The sequence below is a fragment of the Xenopus laevis genome, chromosome 7L (assembly GCF_017654675.1).
Source record: "Xenopus laevis strain J_2021 chromosome 7L, Xenopus_laevis_v10.1, whole genome shotgun sequence".
In the NCBI taxonomy this organism is placed as follows: domain Eukaryota; kingdom Metazoa; phylum Chordata; class Amphibia; order Anura; family Pipidae; genus Xenopus; species Xenopus laevis.
In genome coordinates, this window is record NC_054383.1 from 14881611 (window position 1) to 14899044 (window position 17434).

The 17434-nt window shown below is 38.6% G+C and overlaps 1 protein-coding gene across 1 annotated transcript; it reads right to left on the reverse strand.

Annotated features, from left to right (window-relative positions):
- Window positions 1-1677: 1677 nt before the first annotated feature.
- pstk.L (phosphoseryl-tRNA kinase L homeolog) lies at window positions 1678-13732 on the reverse strand. The gene is given in 6 exon segments (NM_001092804.1): window positions 1678-2099; window positions 3532-3625; window positions 5461-5536; window positions 7891-8089; window positions 9782-10073; window positions 13469-13732. Coding segments are annotated over 6 exon segments (1149 nt in total). The 5' UTR covers window positions 13703-13732; the 3' UTR covers window positions 1678-1845.
- Window positions 13733-17434: the final 3702 nt, after the last annotated feature.

Below are 17434 nucleotides of genomic sequence, written 5' to 3' on the forward strand. Positions count from 1 at the left end.
AACTTTAAGTATGTTATAGAATGGCTAATTCTAAGCAACTTTTCAATTAGCCTTCATTTTTTCTTTTATTATAGTTTTTGGGCTATTTGCCTTCTTCGTCTGACTCTTTCCATCTTTCAAATGGGGGTCACTGACCCCATCTAAAAAACAAATGCTCTGTAAGGATACAAATGTATTGTTATTGCTACTTTGTATAACTCATCTTTCTATTCAGCCCTCTCCTATTGATATTCCAGTTTCTTAATCAAATCAATGCACGGTTGCTAGGGGAATTTGAACTCTAGTGACCTGATTGCTGAAATTGCAAACTGGAGAGCTGCTGAATAAAATGCTAAATAACTCAAAAAACACAAATAATTAAAAATTGCAAATTTTCTAAGAATATTACTCTCTGCATCATACTAAAATGAATTTAAAGGTGAACACCTCCTTTAAGCAAGCAACTACATTATGTGCTGGCACCAAGGAAACCATTTAATATCTACTGGATACAGTTTCGGACTGGCCCACTGGGAAACCAAGGAAACTCCCGGTGGCACCTCCTATTTCTAAACATTTGGCCTATTTCACGGTCATTCCATATTTCTATGAGAACAATTAGGCTAAATAGATGGGATTATAGTATGTAAAGAAAAGAGACTAGGAGAAGAGGTTGAGTGAGGAGAGAAATAAAATAGTACCAAGAGTGGGCCCCTGGTGTCCCAGTCCGACACTGACTGGATATGAATGACAGGTCATTGCACTAGTGATGCACAGGTTGACTCTAACCCAACCTGAAACCAACCCAACCAGGCTGTTTGTGTCTCACCTTTTAACTGCCAAACAAGGGAAAGTTGTGCTCACCACTAATTTTTAAAACCATTAGGCGGGGGTGCAATGAGGCCGTGACCACAAAATACATATAGACAAATACAAGAGTCCTCTGCACTCAACCCATTATCAATATATTTAAGACATTGAGACATTTTGTGCATACTGCTACTGAAAAATGCCTTACCCTTTAAACAAAACAGGGATTGTTTATCCATATATTGCAATATATTTAAGCTGGCCAACTACGTCAAAGTCATCCCATATTTTAACAAAGGGACTAAGTTTTACCTGCAACTTACTTGCTGCTTTCAAAGTAAAACTCCCAAACTTGGCTGCCCTTTTATTAGACACCAGTGGGATCACCTGACTATAGCTGGGAAGGGTGGGAGCTACAACATGGAGCTGGTCACTGCTCCTGTATAACTATAACAAACAAGGGAAAGTTGTGCTCACCACTAATATTTAAAACCATTAGGCGGGGGTGCAATGAGGGTGTGACCACAAAATACATATAGACAAATACAAGAGTCCTCTGCACTCAATCCATTATCAATATATTTAAGACATAGACATTTTGTGCATACTGCTACTAAGAATATATTGATAATGGGTTGAGTGCAGAGGACTCTTCAATTTGTCTATCACCTTTTAACTGCAACATATGGAGACCATTAATGAGATATTTTGTATAACATGTAACCCCCATTTTAATTGAGATTACGCTAATTACTGCCATCAAACGCAATGATTACCCTGCTTGATCAAGTTGTTCTTCTTAGACTGCCAATCAGTCTTGTTGAGTGAAATGAATATACGGTAACTTCTATACATTTCATTAGCAGCATTTATAGGCTGGTGGCCATGTTGTCTTGAGGGGGTTGAGAACCAAGTTTTAATCATTACTTTCCGCTTTGACAAAGTACGACAGTCTTATCGGTATTTACAGCCCAGGTGAAGCTGCAGAAATGTCACCTCTTAATGGGGACCATGTATATGTGTTGCAGTGGTGCACAGATTTCCACTGTCACAGCACTAGGAGATGCCAGAAGCTCTATCATTACAGTCTAGATTTGGCTCCAGGCAGCAGCTCTGCTCTGTGGCCAGAAATGGCTGAACAATGTGGTCAGTCTGCTCTTTAAATAAGGACACTATAGTAGTAGCGTTGCAGGCAGTCATAGGCTGAATCCCCTTTTCACATAAACGTTCCCTCAAGTCTTCCAAAAATTGTGATTTTGCCGACTGAAGCTCCTGAGCAGCAACTTTCATTTCATGGGCTGAAGCTGTACCTGCGAACAATATAAAGGCTCAGTCATTGAAAACAGGACCAGAGGGATTTTTTTTTTTTTCACAAATGATCCAATGGATGATCGTTCCTCTATTTTGGCGCCTCCCATTTACTTCACTTTTGCCAAAAAATCCAAATACTGGCACAGTTCTGTATATGCTAAATAAGGGCATTGCCTCCTTTTCTATTTAAGTGGATAAATGACAGTATTACAGGTACACGATTTGTTTTTTACTGACATTTGTCAGCTGGAAAGCCTCCATGCTTAGTCTACATTTTTAATCTACATTATTGGTACTGGTATCCCGTTATCCAGAAAGCCATTATCCAGAAATCTCTGAATTACAGAAAAGCCATCTCCCATAGACTCCATTATAATCAAATAACCCAAATTTTTAAAAAATGATTTCCTTTTTCTATTTAAGTGGATAAATTACAGTATTAAAGGTACACTATTTGTGTTTTACTGGCAGTTTTCAGCCGGAAAGTCTCCATGTGACATCAGTTTAAGATTTTTTTTTGTACGGGATCCCGTTATCCGGAGAGCCATTATCCAGAGTCCCATAGACTCCATTATTATAAAATAAACCAAATTTTTAAAAATGATTTCCTTTTTCTATTTAAGTGGATAGTGGAAGTTGCTATAGGTTACTGTCTGAAAGTATATATCTGATTGGTTGCTATAGGCTACTCTCTGAAAGTATATATCTGATTGGTTGCTATAGGCTACTGTCTGAAAGTATATATCTGATTGGTTGCTATAGGCTACTGTCTGAAAGTATATATCTGATTGGTTGCTATAGGCTACTTTCTGAAAGTATATATCTGATTGGTTGCTATAGGCTACTGTCTGAAAGTATATATCTGATTGGTTGCTATAAGCTACTGTCTGAAAGTATATATCTGATTGGTTGCTATAGGCTACCAGACCTGGAGCAAATGTTTCACCTGTTTTTGGATCTCCATTGGTGCTATCTTAAGGAGAGGTCTGCTCGTTTAGCGATGTGACCAAACGAGTAGATCTCTCTCCGATATACCCACCTTGATGTGGATCCTAACGATTGGATCCTAGGGAACAGGCGGTCGGATCGTGGGACCGCATCAACGAACAGATGCGGCCGCGATCCGACGGGTTTTTTTGTCCCATCCGATGGAGATCTGGACGATTTTCGGCCAGATCTCGATCGGGGAAGCCCCTCGGGGGGCCCCATACACGGGCCAATAAGCTGCCGACTCGGTCTGTCTGCAGCTTTTATCGGCCCGTGTATGGCCACCTTTACACTTATCTTCATGCCTGTGAACATTTAGCACTTTGCCTTACTAGCACTTACCTTTTTTTCATATACCGAGTTACAAACACATATGATGTTTACAAGTTAGTACAGAAACGTGTGTTTACCTGGAAGCTCAAGTAAAAGCTTAAAGTCGTGTACCTTTAACTCTCCTCATGGTCTCGGAGATGCAACGCCTTATGCTTTGGTCAGCTTGATGGAGAATACTGGCTGCAGTAATGGCACGATCCTTATCCTGTCCAGAATTATATATATTTTGTTAAAGATGGAAAATTATATGTTTTAATAGAAAAGAGTTAGAACTGAAGGAAGAAGGATCCTTTGTAATAACAGAATTTAAAGGGGTGGTTCACCTTTAACCTAACTTTTAGTATGTTATAGAATCACTCATTCCAAGCAAAGTTTCAATTAGTATTAATTTTTTATTTCTTTGTTTTTTAAAGGAGAACTATCACAAAAATTTCAATTTAATATAAGCTTCATCATTTAGCTTCTAAATACAATCAATTAAAAATTCTGCATGTTTCTGACATAATCAAGTTTATCTTCACTATTCCTCTCTCAGCATCTGTTTCTCTTCATTCTCTCTTCATGCAGCAGTTGCGTGTCAGATGAATAATCCAATATATCTTATATTGGGGCTTTCTTTCCTAGCAGATGTATTAGAGCTCACTCAACTGATTCCAGTACAAACAAAATCTAACAAAATAACTGCCTTTTGCACAAACTCTGCATGTAGAGAGACATGATGTCTCTCGATTTTAATAGAGTGAGCTCTAATACATCTTCTAGGCAAAAATATAATATATTGGATCATTTATCTGACACCCAACTCCTGAATGAAGACAGAATGAAGAGAAACAGATTCTGAGAGAGGAATAGTGAACATAAACTTGATTTATTCAGAAATGGTACAGCATTTTTAATTGATTGTATTTAGAAAGTTTCTTATTTCAGTATGATGAAGCTTATATTACATTTTCATTATCGTGATAGCTCCCCTTTAATTATTTTCCGCTTCCTTCTGACTCATTCCAGCTTTCAAACTGGGGTCACTGACCCCATCTAAAAAAAACAAATACTCTGTGAGGCTATAAATGTATAGTTATTGCTACTTTTTATTACTCATCTTTCTATTCAGGCCTCTCCAATTCGTATTCCGGTCCCTTATTCAAATCAATGCATGGTTGCTAGGGTAATTTGGACCCTAGCAACCAGATTGCTCAAATGGCAAACTGGAGAGCTGCTGAATAAAAAAGCTAAATAACTCAAAAAATCCAAATAATAAAAAATGAAAACCAATTGCAAATTGTCTCAGAATATTACCCTCTACATCATAATAAATGTTAATTATAGGTGAACAACCCCTTTCATTTTACCAGGGTGCAGCAGAGTATTAGAGCAAATGTCCTCCCTTCATATTCAGTCCATCAATCCATTCAATAGCATTATAATTTAGGTTCCTAACAATAACTGTTCTCTTGCCAATAAACACAGAAATCAATATGATAACAGCTAAATGTACTGTAACTGCGGCTGCTTATGCTGCCATCTTTGTATGAGAGATAACATGGCAGCCAACACTTGAAATTTAGGGCAGGTAGAGTTAATGACTTTGTGGTAACCTTCCTTATGTACTTAGCTATACAGGTATGGGATCAGTTATCCAGAAAGCTCCGAATTACGGAAAGGCCGTCTGCCATAGACTCCATTTTATCTAAATAATCCAAATTTTTAAAAATGATTTCCTTTTTCTGTGTAATAATAAAACAGTACCTTGTACTTGATCCCAACTAAGATATAATTAATCCTTATTGGAGGCAAAACCAGCCTATTGGGTTTATTTAATGTTTATGTGATTTTCTAGTAGACTTAAGGTATGAAGATCCAAATTACAGAAAGATCGGTTATCTGGAAAACCCCAGGTTCTGAGCATTCTGGATAACAGGTCCCATACCTGTACAGTGAAAAGCCTGTTTTCTTTCCCTATAGACAGAAGTACGCAGCATTATGTTGCATGTGACCTTAGCATTAGTCATTGAAAGCTGATACATAATAAAATGACTGAACCTTAATCTCCAGATTTTCCTGCAGCGGTCTCAAAGGGTTAGCCATAGCCTGATTTACCAGATTGACTATTCTGTGACTGAAAAAAAAGGACAATAAAAAACACATGAAGGTTAGCTTGGTTCTTTGCCAGAAAGGAAAAAGGAAATAAAGAAAAATATTTGGGTTGGAAGCTGAAGCCCCTACATTGTGCATCCAAATATCCCCCGAGTAGCTCCCCATATTCATTCCTGCTGATTCTCTGGGCTGCCGTCATTTACCTGAACTTAGGGGACTGACTGTATATGTATAATGTAAAGGTCATGGCTAAATAGTAATTAATGGGGAAACTATCGTGAAAATGAAAATTTAATATGCGATTCAGCATACTGAAATAAGAAACTTTCTAAATACAATCACTTAAATATTCTGCATCATTTCTGAAATAATCAAGTTTATGTTCACTATTCCTCTCTCAGGGAGTCACATATTCATTGACAGTTAGAGCCAATATATCTTATAGCAAGGCTCCTTTTGCCTAGAAGATGTATTAGAGCTCACTCTATAAAAATCACCAGACATCATGTCTCTCTACATGCAGAATTTGTGCAAAAGGCAGTTATTTTGTTAGATTTTGTTTGTACTGGAATTAGTTATTTAAATGGCTTCTAATACATCTGCTAGGAAAGGAGTCCCCCCATAAGATATATTGGATCTAACTGTCAATGAATATGTGACACCCAACTGCTGAATGAAGAGAGAATGAAGAGAAACAGATGCTGCGAGAGGAATAGTGAATATAAACTTGATTATTTCAGAAATGATGCAGAATATTTAAAGGGGACCTGTCACCCAAAAAAATTATTCAAAATCCTATTTTATCACATTAGTCAAGCAAAATGAACTTTAATTACACTATATACATTATTTGAATCTTGTTTCCATCAGTCTGGGATTTCAAAATGATAGCAAGCAGGCAGGAGCCATTTTGTGGACACTGTTATTAAGACAAGTCTTGTATCATCTCAGAATCTTATTTGTGCACCAGAATAGGGGACCTGATGTCCATCCCGATGCCCTGGTTACACAATTAAATCGTAAAGAGAATGGGGGAATGTGGGGAGAGCAGTGAAGTGCTGAATGGAAAGTGAAAGTAATTGTCTGCCCCGCCTCTATGCCACTGGCATAGAGGAGTGGCAGACAATATTTGATTGACAGCTGAGATTTTTAAATGAGCTTACAACAGCTATGAATGCTTTAATAAAAAATAGAAATTGGATTTCATGTTTAGTTTGAAAAGGAATTTTATTATACAGATTTTTGTGTCTGGATGACAGGTCCACTTTAATTGATTGTATTTACAAAGTTTCAGTATGCTGAAAGGGGAACTCCACACAAACATATTAAGCTTTTTGAAAAGTAAATATGATTTCAAGCAACTTACAATATACATCAATAAAAAATATGCAGACTTGATGATTTTTAATGGTTTCTGACAATTTCCTAAGCCTAGCCCCCGCTCTCCTGCTGATCTGTCTGACTACTTTGCGGAGCTGTCTGACTACTGTTACTTTGTATCAACAGCCATCTGTCCTCAGCCTGCATCCTCCAAACCCCACAATTCCCTGCACCTGTGATTTCAATAAGGAATGGAACATCACAGTGCAATGCATTGTGGGTTATGTAGTTCCTGCATGCTGTCTGTAAGCTGTGGAGAAGTTGTTACAATTTGTAACATCAGTGTTTAGTCCCTCCTTCCCTGCCAGGATTTCAAATGATGCAGAAAGAGAAGAACTGTTAAACAGCTGGATCTCAGCATAGAAAATGCCATTTATTCATACTTTTTGAAGAAACTGTGCTGGGTATATTAGGGGTTTCTGAGTTATGTGGGCCTCTTTATAAAATTTTGGTTTGGAAGCCGGAGTTCCCCTTGAAGCTTATATTAAATTTAAATTTTTGCGATACTTCCCCTTTATTACATGGCAGCTCAGAAACCAGTGTGAACTGCTTGAGAATTGTATAATCAACCCTGTAGCGCCAGCTTCCTTGACAGGCAATTCTCATTTTCTCCTTGATTTATAACATGCTCGAAGCTTTGCCCAGAGTACACTGAGCATGTGCATTGTCACTGACACTCCTAAACAAAATGCAACATGGGGAGCTCCTGTCCTGAATCATTACTGTTATAGAGAGGCTGAACCTTTAGGCTGGTGCAGCATGTTCAGAATATAAAATACAGCATTTCTAGCCATATTCATTTTTAGAGTTTAGTTCTCCTTTAAAGCATGCTTTGTGAACTTTAGGGTTATAATATATATTCAGCTCCTTACAGTGCAGCAAACAAACAGGAGGAGAGCTCATTCAGTTGGGCTTTCATTATCACTCATTATCACTGTCATACTCCATCCTTTATGACTATGTTATGATCATACGTAACTTTTCTTTGTCACTTACTCGTCTGCTTTAATCAGCTGTGAGCTGTCCAGGACCAGGCTGTTTTGCTCCCATGAGTTTTTCTCAGGATTAGGCTTTTGTATTTTTTTATCCATGAGCCGGATTGTATCCTCCGCTATAGAAACAGGCCTCCCTTTATTTCTCAGCACGCAGCTCTCAACTGGGCAGTGCAAATAGATCTGGCAGAAACCCGAGGAATCTAGATAGATACAGAAGGGATGAGTATGTTTGTTCTAGAGCAATGGTGGACACACCTGTATCTCTTTAAATTAGGGATGCACTATTTTGGATTCGGCCGAACCCCCGAATCCATGAAAGATTCGGCCGAATACTGAACCAAATCCTAATTTGCATATGCAAATTAGGGGTGGGAAGGGTAAAATTTTTACTTCCTTATTTTGTGACAAAAAGTCACGCGATTTCTCTCTATATATAAAAAAAATTACCCTTTCGGTATATACTTTTTTTTTTTTGTTTGTTTACCCAGTATTGTATTTTAAAATATATGTAGTTCTCTAGACAATCCTCTATGCATTATGCATAGGGATGCACCGAATCAACTATTTTGGATGCGGCAGAATCCTTGGTGAAAAATTCGGCCGAATACCAAACCAAATTTGCATATGCAAATTAGGGGTGGGGAGAGAAATTGTGTGACTTTTTGTCACAAAACAAGGAAGTAAAAAAATTTTCCCCATCCCTAATTTGCATATGCAAATTCGGTTCGGTATTCTGCCAAATCTTTCGCAAAGGATTCAGGGAATCTGCCAAATTCAAAATAGTGGATTCGGTGCATCCCTATGCATAATGCATAGAGGATTGTCTAGAGAACTACATATATTTTAAAATACAATACTGGGTAAACAAAAAAAAAAAGTATATACCGAAAGGGTAATTTTTTCTATAGCCCCATCTCCCCTTTAAAGGTGAACTAAAGCTTAACTAAAGAAGTAGCTAGAAATGTTGTACATTATGTTTTGAGCTTCTGTACCAGCCCAAGGCAACCACAGCCCTTTAGCAGTAAAGATCTGTGTCTCCAAAGATGCCCCAGTAGCTCCCCATCTTCTTTTCTGCTGATTCACTGCACATGCTCTGTGCTGCTGTCACTTACTGAGCTTAGGGACCCACTCACAATATACAGTACACATAGAATAGAAATGTCACAATATAAGGCTGATTAGTAATTAATACAGATAATTACTACATGGCAGCACAGAAACCAGTGCAATTAGCATCAGAATTTAATAATCAGCAAACCTGTAGCATCAGCTTATATTACAGGGGAAGCTCATTTTCTGCTGGATAATTAGTGACGAGCCCTAAGCTTAGCTTCTCAACAGCCAATCAGAGCCCACTGAGCATGTGAGTGTCACAGACACTTTCCAAGATGGTGACCCCCTGTGACAAGTTTGAAGTCCTGGATCATTGCTGCTATTGACAAGCTCAAACTTTAGGCTGGTGCAATAAGTTCAGTATATAAAATATGGCATTTTTAGCCACATTCATTTTTAGGGTTTATTTCTCCTTTAAGAAAAAAAAAAATGAGCCAATGATTTACAAGCAGCATTAAATAAATAAAAACATGGTTGTCTGGACACATTTACCCCGATCATGTTAAAACTGACTCGAGTGATCCTCTCAGCACTTTTGCAATCTAGAAAATTTTTTCTATTTTTAGTGGTTTCAAACAAAGAGTGCAGACTATCTGACTTTTGAGCTAAAAGCCCAGTATTGGCAGTCTAAAACTGCTGATGTCTCAGAGAATGCTAAAAACAGAAAATGAATGTAAATAGCAAAAGTGCTCATTCCATTTTTTTTAAATCTATGTTTGAGGTATAGATCCCCTTTAAATCATGTCTGTACTTGAATATATAACAAAAGCTGCTCTTACACTTGCGCGCCAGCTGATACACCTCATAGCGCATGCTCTGGTAGTAGAAATTATCATCCAGCACAAGACAGACCTCGTCGTTTTCTGAGATGATCACAGAATGAGTCCCTTTCTCCGTGCTGGATCCAGCGGAAGATATTAAGCCTTGTTCTTCCAAGCAGTCAACAAAACGATACCAGGTTCCATCACATTTACCCTCTGGAGGCCTTAATTCTGAGGTGTTAAGCAGAGCCACTAGAAGATGCTCCAGGTATTCCAAGAGATACTGGCGATGCTGCTTCCAGTGAGATGTCTACAAAAAGGACAGGTAAATCAATATTAGGGATGCACCGAATCCAGGATTCGGTTCGGGATTCGGCCTTTTTCAGCAGGATTCGGATTCGGCCGAATCCTTCTGCCCAGCCGAACCGAATCCTAATTTGCATATGCAAATTAGGGGCAGGGAGGGAAATTGCGTGACTTTTTGTCAGAAAACAAGGAAGTAAAAAATGTTTTCCCCTTCCCACCCCTAATTTGCATATGCAAATTAGGGTTCGGTTCGGTATTCGGCCGAATCCTTTGTGAAGGATTCGGGGGTTCGGCCGAATCCAAAAAAGTGGATTCGGTGCATCCCTAATCAATATCCATGCACTGAATTCTAGGGATGCACCGAATCCAGGATTTGTTTCAGGATTCGGCCCAGCCGAACGAAATCCTGATTTGCATATGTAAATTAGGGGTGGGGAGGGAAATTGCGGGACTTTTTGTCACAAAACAAAGAAGTAAATAAATGCTTCCCCCTTCCCATTCCTAATTTGCATATGCAAATTCAGTTTGGTATTCGGCCTAATCCAGAATAGTGTATTCATACATCCCTACTGACTTCAGACATTTATTTTAGCATTGAGCCTGATCTTCACATTCACATGTTCTTCTTCATTCTGTGAGTTATAAATCCAACTTCTTTGTCTCTTTCTGTCACTAAACAACACAGAAACGCACACATGTATTTCTATTCAGTTGAACCAGGAATTTCAGGCCATTGTACTGCTGATGAATTGCATATCTCCCAACTGTCCTGTTTTCTATGGGACAGTCTCATTTTGAGACAGTTCCGGTTTTCTTACTGAAATGTCCCGACTTTCTCTTTGATCTCCTGCACTGACACCAGAAAAAGATACAATGTTTCAAATTAATTTAATCAAAATGAGAGGCTTTTTTTGCCAGAGAGCCCAGAACACTCAGCAGCTGCTCTTGGATACTTTTATAACAATTTAAGATAAGCAAAGATACAATTTTAACTATTTTAGATAAACAGGTCTCTTGAGGAAACTGTCATTTGCAGCTTAAAGGGGTTGATCACCTTCACAACACTTTTTTCAGTTCAATTGTTTTCAGATTGCTCACCAGAAATAAAGACTTTTTTTCAATTATTTCTTTACCATTTTTCAAAATCAAAGTTGAATGTTGGTGTCTCTGGTGTTTGAGTCTGGCAGCTCAGTAATTCAGGTGTAGATTCTGAACTGTTACAATTTTGCAACATTTAGTTGATCCATTTCTCAGCAGCATCTCAGGAGTATTAGCAACTATTGTATCAATTCTAACAGATGCCTGTAATGAAACCCAGAAATTCTGCTCAGCAGGGACAAAGGTAAGAAATGTATCAACTAAATGTATCCACTTAGAACAGTTTACAATTTAAAGGGTCGGCGACCCCCTGCAAAATTGTTAGAACACACAAATTTTTGTCCCTCCCATTTTTTGAATGTAGGTAGGTTTGGAATGGGGACATGAGACTGGTGCCAATGGCTCACACACTTCACTATGTAACTAGAGATACAGTAGGACTAGGCCATTGCAAGAGTTATTTTATGAAACTCCCCCATCCCTGCACTTGAGTTATGTTACATTTTCTTTTCTGCTTTATCAGCATAGTTTGGGACCGAGGAATGAAGTGAATGAATGAAGTGAATCAAGAGAACTTTTCTGGGTTACTCTAGGCTTTTGTTACCAGGTGCTTTTGAGATGATTTACATAATCGACATTTTAATGAATATTCTATTCCTGCATTACCTTAGCACTTGTCATTCATATATTCACTGCATAAAGTGATCATTCAGAAAACGGTGTTTTGTTTTTTGATTGATTCTTAGAAGCCTATGCAGCGTGATGCTACTAAGATAGGGCACCGCTCATTAGTAAGTGCAGGTTAGAAGATGCGGAAGGAATGTTCTTGGACAGTGATCCCAAACTAGTGGCTCGCGAACAACGTGTTGCTCACCAACCCTTTAGATGTTGCTCCCAGTGGCCGTAAAGCAGCTACTTATTTATTAATTCCAACTGTTGGTTGCATAAAAAACAGATGTACTGCCAAACAGGCGTCCTATAGGCTGCCAGTTCACATAGGGGCCACAAATAGCCAATCTCAGACCTTATTTGGCACCCTAGACACTTTTTTCATGCTTGTCTTGCTCCCTATCTCTTTTTACATTTGAATGTGGCTCATGAGTAAGAAAGGTTGGGAACCCCTGTTCTCATAGAACAATCTACAATGTTGTCATTTACTTCTAATATGAATTAACAAATGATTAACACTACTTCTAAATAGGGTTGCCAACTTTTCTGGAAAAAAATACCGGCCTTCCTATATATTTTTTTCCCCTATTAATAACATTGGGATCAACCATCATTTTTACCAGCCAGGCCGGTAAAATACCGGCCAGGTGGCAACCCTTCTTCCAAATAGGGTTGCCGGCTTTTCTAAAAAGAAATATTTGCCTTTCTATTATTTTTTGCTTTTTGCCCTATTAACAACATTGGCATGAAGAATCATTTTTATCAGCCATGTGACACCCCTACTTTGCAAATGGTTTCTATGTCCCTTTAATTCATATAACCGCAGAATAAGTTCCTTAAAGGGCAGCACACCCTTCTGTATCTTAAAGGAAAATTCACCTTTACATTAAATATTAGGATTTTAATGTGTTGTCCCATCTAAAGTGTAATTGTCTTAATTTATTCTAAATTTGGAATGATTAGACTTCCTGTTCTGCCATTATCAGCGCTGCTTGTCAGAGCCAGTGACCCCTCACTAGGGTTGCCACCAGGCCTGGCCAGTAAAAATGATGGTTGATCCCAATGTTATTAATAGGGAAAAAAGATAAATATATAGGAAAGCCGGTATTTTTATCCACAAAAGGTGGATACACCAGGCAAAGATGGTTGTTACTGAGCAGTCATTTTGTTTATGTAACAACCAAACCACCCAAGGGTCCTGTTTTTTTACAGGAAAGTCCCGATTTTGACAGCTCAACTAGCAGTCACAGATTGTTAGTGAAATCTCCTGACTCTCTTTGATCTGAACAACCAGAAAAAGATATAGTTTCTGAAATTTAATTAAATAAGAGGCTCTTGGCAGAGAGCACAGCACTTGCACTTTAATACTTTTGTAACAATTTCAGATAAGAAAATGTACAATTGAAACTATTTAAGATAAGTAAGTCTCTTGACTGGAGGTTTGGTAACACCATCAAACATTGCCTCTGCCTCTCACTTTATTGTGTCCTCAGAACTCTTCTCATTCAGTATTGGAACAGCTGCTAGAGGATGCTGGGAATTATAAAGCCTATAGCTACTCATCAGTCAAAAAAACGTTATTTCCGGGGTCATGTGATATCAGCTCCCAATGTGATTGGTTTATATACTTACTTCCTGAGTCTTGAGTAACGCGGAACTGGGGGGGATCTCGCGAGATTGGTCGAGCTCATCCTGGAGTGCAAGCTGAAAGGTTTCCGCAGTGATAATCTTGTCATAAGAAATCACGGCGAAGCGCTGGCGCAGTGTTGTTGAGCTCAACGACCAACCTAGCGTAGATTTTCCCGCACCAGGGAGGCCGCATAGCAAACAAATACCGACTTGTCTTCTCTTTGCCTCCTCACACATTGCGAGTGGTATCGCTTTCCTTCAGCTGCGCATGCGCCTAAATCACTGACTCCCTACCAATGGCTGGTTTGAGATCTGCAACCTTGGCACGTGACACAACTACAATAACCATCGTCCCCCTGACAGCAATGGCGGGAAATGTAGTTGTGGCGCTACGAGTTGTATTATATTACACAAATGTGTATTTGTACTGAAAAATAATAGGCAGGAAGTAATTTCATCTGTGATGCACTATTTGCAGATGTCACTCAGCCCCCAGGGGCAAGTGATTTGTAAAGGGGCTGTTCCCCTTTAAATTAACTGTTAGTATTACTTAGAGAGTGACATTCTGATACAGTTTGCCATTAGTTTTTATTTCATGTTTTTTTTTTAGTTATTTAGCTTTTTATTCAGCAGTCTGCAGATTCAGAAATCTGGTTGCTATGGTTTAAATTACTAAATCTACACGTTTGCACACTCAAAACAAAAACAATTAAACATAAGGGTGGTTTGAAAAAATAATTTTTACTATTGTTCAAAAAACATTTTACATAGATGATGCCATACAACACATGGCGCAATTTATACAATGTTAAAAAAGTAGCATAGAAAATTAACCACCCATTAGTTATATGCAGCAAGCAAGAAATCAGCAAGGGAGCGGATACACCTACCAGACAAATGAGAATGGCCCCAACGTTTCGGCACCAAGGCCTTTGCCAAGGGGATTCTCCCCTTGTGAATCCCCTTGATTGAGTGGGAAGAGGAGTAATAAAAAGTAGCAATAACAATACATTTGTAGCCTTACAGAGCATTTGTGGTTTTTTTATATGGGGTCAGTGACCCCCATTTCAAAACTTGATAAAGTCAGTAGAAAACTATAAAAAAAAGGTGGGAAGAGGAGTAATAAAAAGTAGCAATAACAATACATTTGTAGGCTTGCAGAGCATTTGTGTTTTTTTTATATGGGGTCAGTGACCCCCATTTCAAAACTTGATAAAGTCAGTAGAAAACTATAAAAAAAAAAGGTGGGAAGAGGAGTAATAAAAAGTAGCAATAACAATACATTTGTAGCCTTACAGAGCATGTGTGGTTTTTTTTTATATGGGGTCAGTGACCCCCATTTCAAAACTTGATAAAGTCAGTAGAAAACTATAAAAAAAATCAAGTCAGATTGAAAAATTGCTTAGAATTAGCAAATCTACATCATACTAAACATTAACTTAAAGGTGATCCAAGGTCCACCAAGACAATAAAATGTACTGGTGCCCTGCACTGGTAAAACTGATGTGTTTGCTTCAGAAACACTACTATAGTTTATATAAACAAGCTGCTGTGTAGCCATGGGGGCAGCCATTCAAGCACAGGATACACAGTAGATAACAGATAAGTACTACTATAGTTTATATAAACAAGCTGCTGTGTAGCCATGGGGGCAGCCATTCAAGCACAGGATACACAGTAGATAACAGATAAGTACTACTATAGTTTATATAAACAAGCTGCTGTGTAGCCATGGGGGCAGCCATTCAAGCACAGGATACACAGTAGATAACAGATAAGTACTACTATAGTTTATATAAACAAGCTGCTGTGTAGCCATGGGGGCAGTCATTCAAGCACAGGATACACAGTAGATAACAGATAAGTACTACTATAGTTTATATAAACAAGCTGCTGTGTAGCCATGGGGGCAGCCATTCAAGCACAGGATACACAGTAGATAAGATGAATGAACCAATCACATTGTTCCCAGCTATGTGAGACCTGATAATGCATTAAGTGGTGCAAATGGGCACTTTCACACGTTTGCACTGCTCATCAGCTACTCCAGATTGCACTGTGATCAGTGGTTCTGGCAGCACACAGTACAGGTATGGTACCCGTTATCCAGAAAGCTCTGAATTATAGGAAGGCCATATCCCATATAGTCCATTATATCCAATTAATCCAATTTTATAAAAAAAATATTTCCTTTTTCTCTGTAATAACAAAACAGTACCTTGTACAGGTATGAGACCTGTTATCCAGAATGCTTGGGGTCGGGGGTTTTCCATATAATAACCAAGCCTTACATAATTTGGATCTTCATACCTTAAGTCTACTTAAAATCATGTAAACATTAATTAAACCCAATAGGCTGGTTTTGCTTCCAATAAGGATTAATTATATCTTAGTTGGGATCAAGTTTTATAATTACACAGAAAAGGGAAATATTTTTTTAGAATCTGGATTATTTGGATAAAATGGAGTCTATGGAAGATGGCCTTTCTGTAATTCTGAGCTTTCTGGATAATACGTTTCCGGTATGGATGGACCGAATCCACTATTTTTGATTTTGCCGAACCCCTGAATACTTTGCAAAACTTTTTTTACTTCCTTGTTTTGTGACAAAAAGTCATGCGATTTCCCTGCCCGCCCCTAATTTGCATATGCTAATTAGGATTTGGTTTGACCAGGCAGAAGGATTCAGCCAGGATTTTTCCATAACCAAATCCTAGATTCGGTGCATCCCTATTTTCCGGATAACAAATCCCATACCTGTACTGTGTTACAAGAGAATAGAAGGGCTTTACAAAGTCCAATAACAAAAATATACCTGGAAACATCTATGTAGCCTCCTGATGTTTTTCTTCATTCCTGAGTCACAGTAATTGCTGTGTGGGCTCAATCGCTCCTGATGTGTGGATTTTGTGATCACACCCTACCATGCTGTGACAGCTGGATCATTGACCAACTGAGAAGTTCTTTATTAATTCACTAATCACTGGAGCAATTCATTACTCACTCGAGCAATTCACTACTCACTGGAGTAATTACTCACTGGAGCAATTCACTACTCACTGGAGAAATTCCCTACTCACAGGAGTAATTACTCACTGGAGCAATTCACTACTCACTGGAGTAATTACTCGCTGGAGCAATTCACTACTCACTGGAGTAATTACTCACTGGAGCAATTCCCTACTCAATGGAGTAATTACTCACTGGAGCAATTCACTACTCACTGGAGTAATTACTCACTGGAGCAATTCACTACTCACTGGAGTAATTACTCACTGGAGCAATTCACTACTCATTGGAGTAATTACTCATTGGAGCAATTTACTTCTCACTGGAGTAATTATTCACTGGAGCAATTCACTACTCACTGGAGTAATTACTCACTGGAGCAATTCACTACTCATTGGAGTAATTACTCATTGGAGCAATTTACTTCTCACTGGAGCAATTCACTACACACTGGAGCAATTCACTACGCAGTGGAGCAATTCACTACACACTGGAGCAATTCACTACTCAGTGGAGTAATTGGATTAATTACACTGCACTTTAGCAATACACTAATATATGATAAATACAGACAGCTGTTGAATTTCTCGACCACTGAGTGGTAATTATTTATTTTCACTACTCACTGGCAGAGATTTTTGAAGGTGGGCATCTCATTAGGGCAGTGCCACATGCACACAGTGCAGAGCAGGCCCCATTAGTTTCATGTGTCAGAGCCAACAATTATAAGTGAAACAATAAAGCAATAGTATTGGGGCAGTAGTAAGAGGTTTAGCAAGAGTGGGGCCTCAGTATTGTGACAAATAATCAGAACATTTTGCACAGGGGACCCACTTCTCTAGCGCAGGTCCCAGGGCAGATAACTGGCATGTAAATGGCATAGAAACATCTCTGTACATTGAAACAGGGTTAATACCGTCATGATATTCTTGTTATTAACACTTGCATTAAACAAACAAT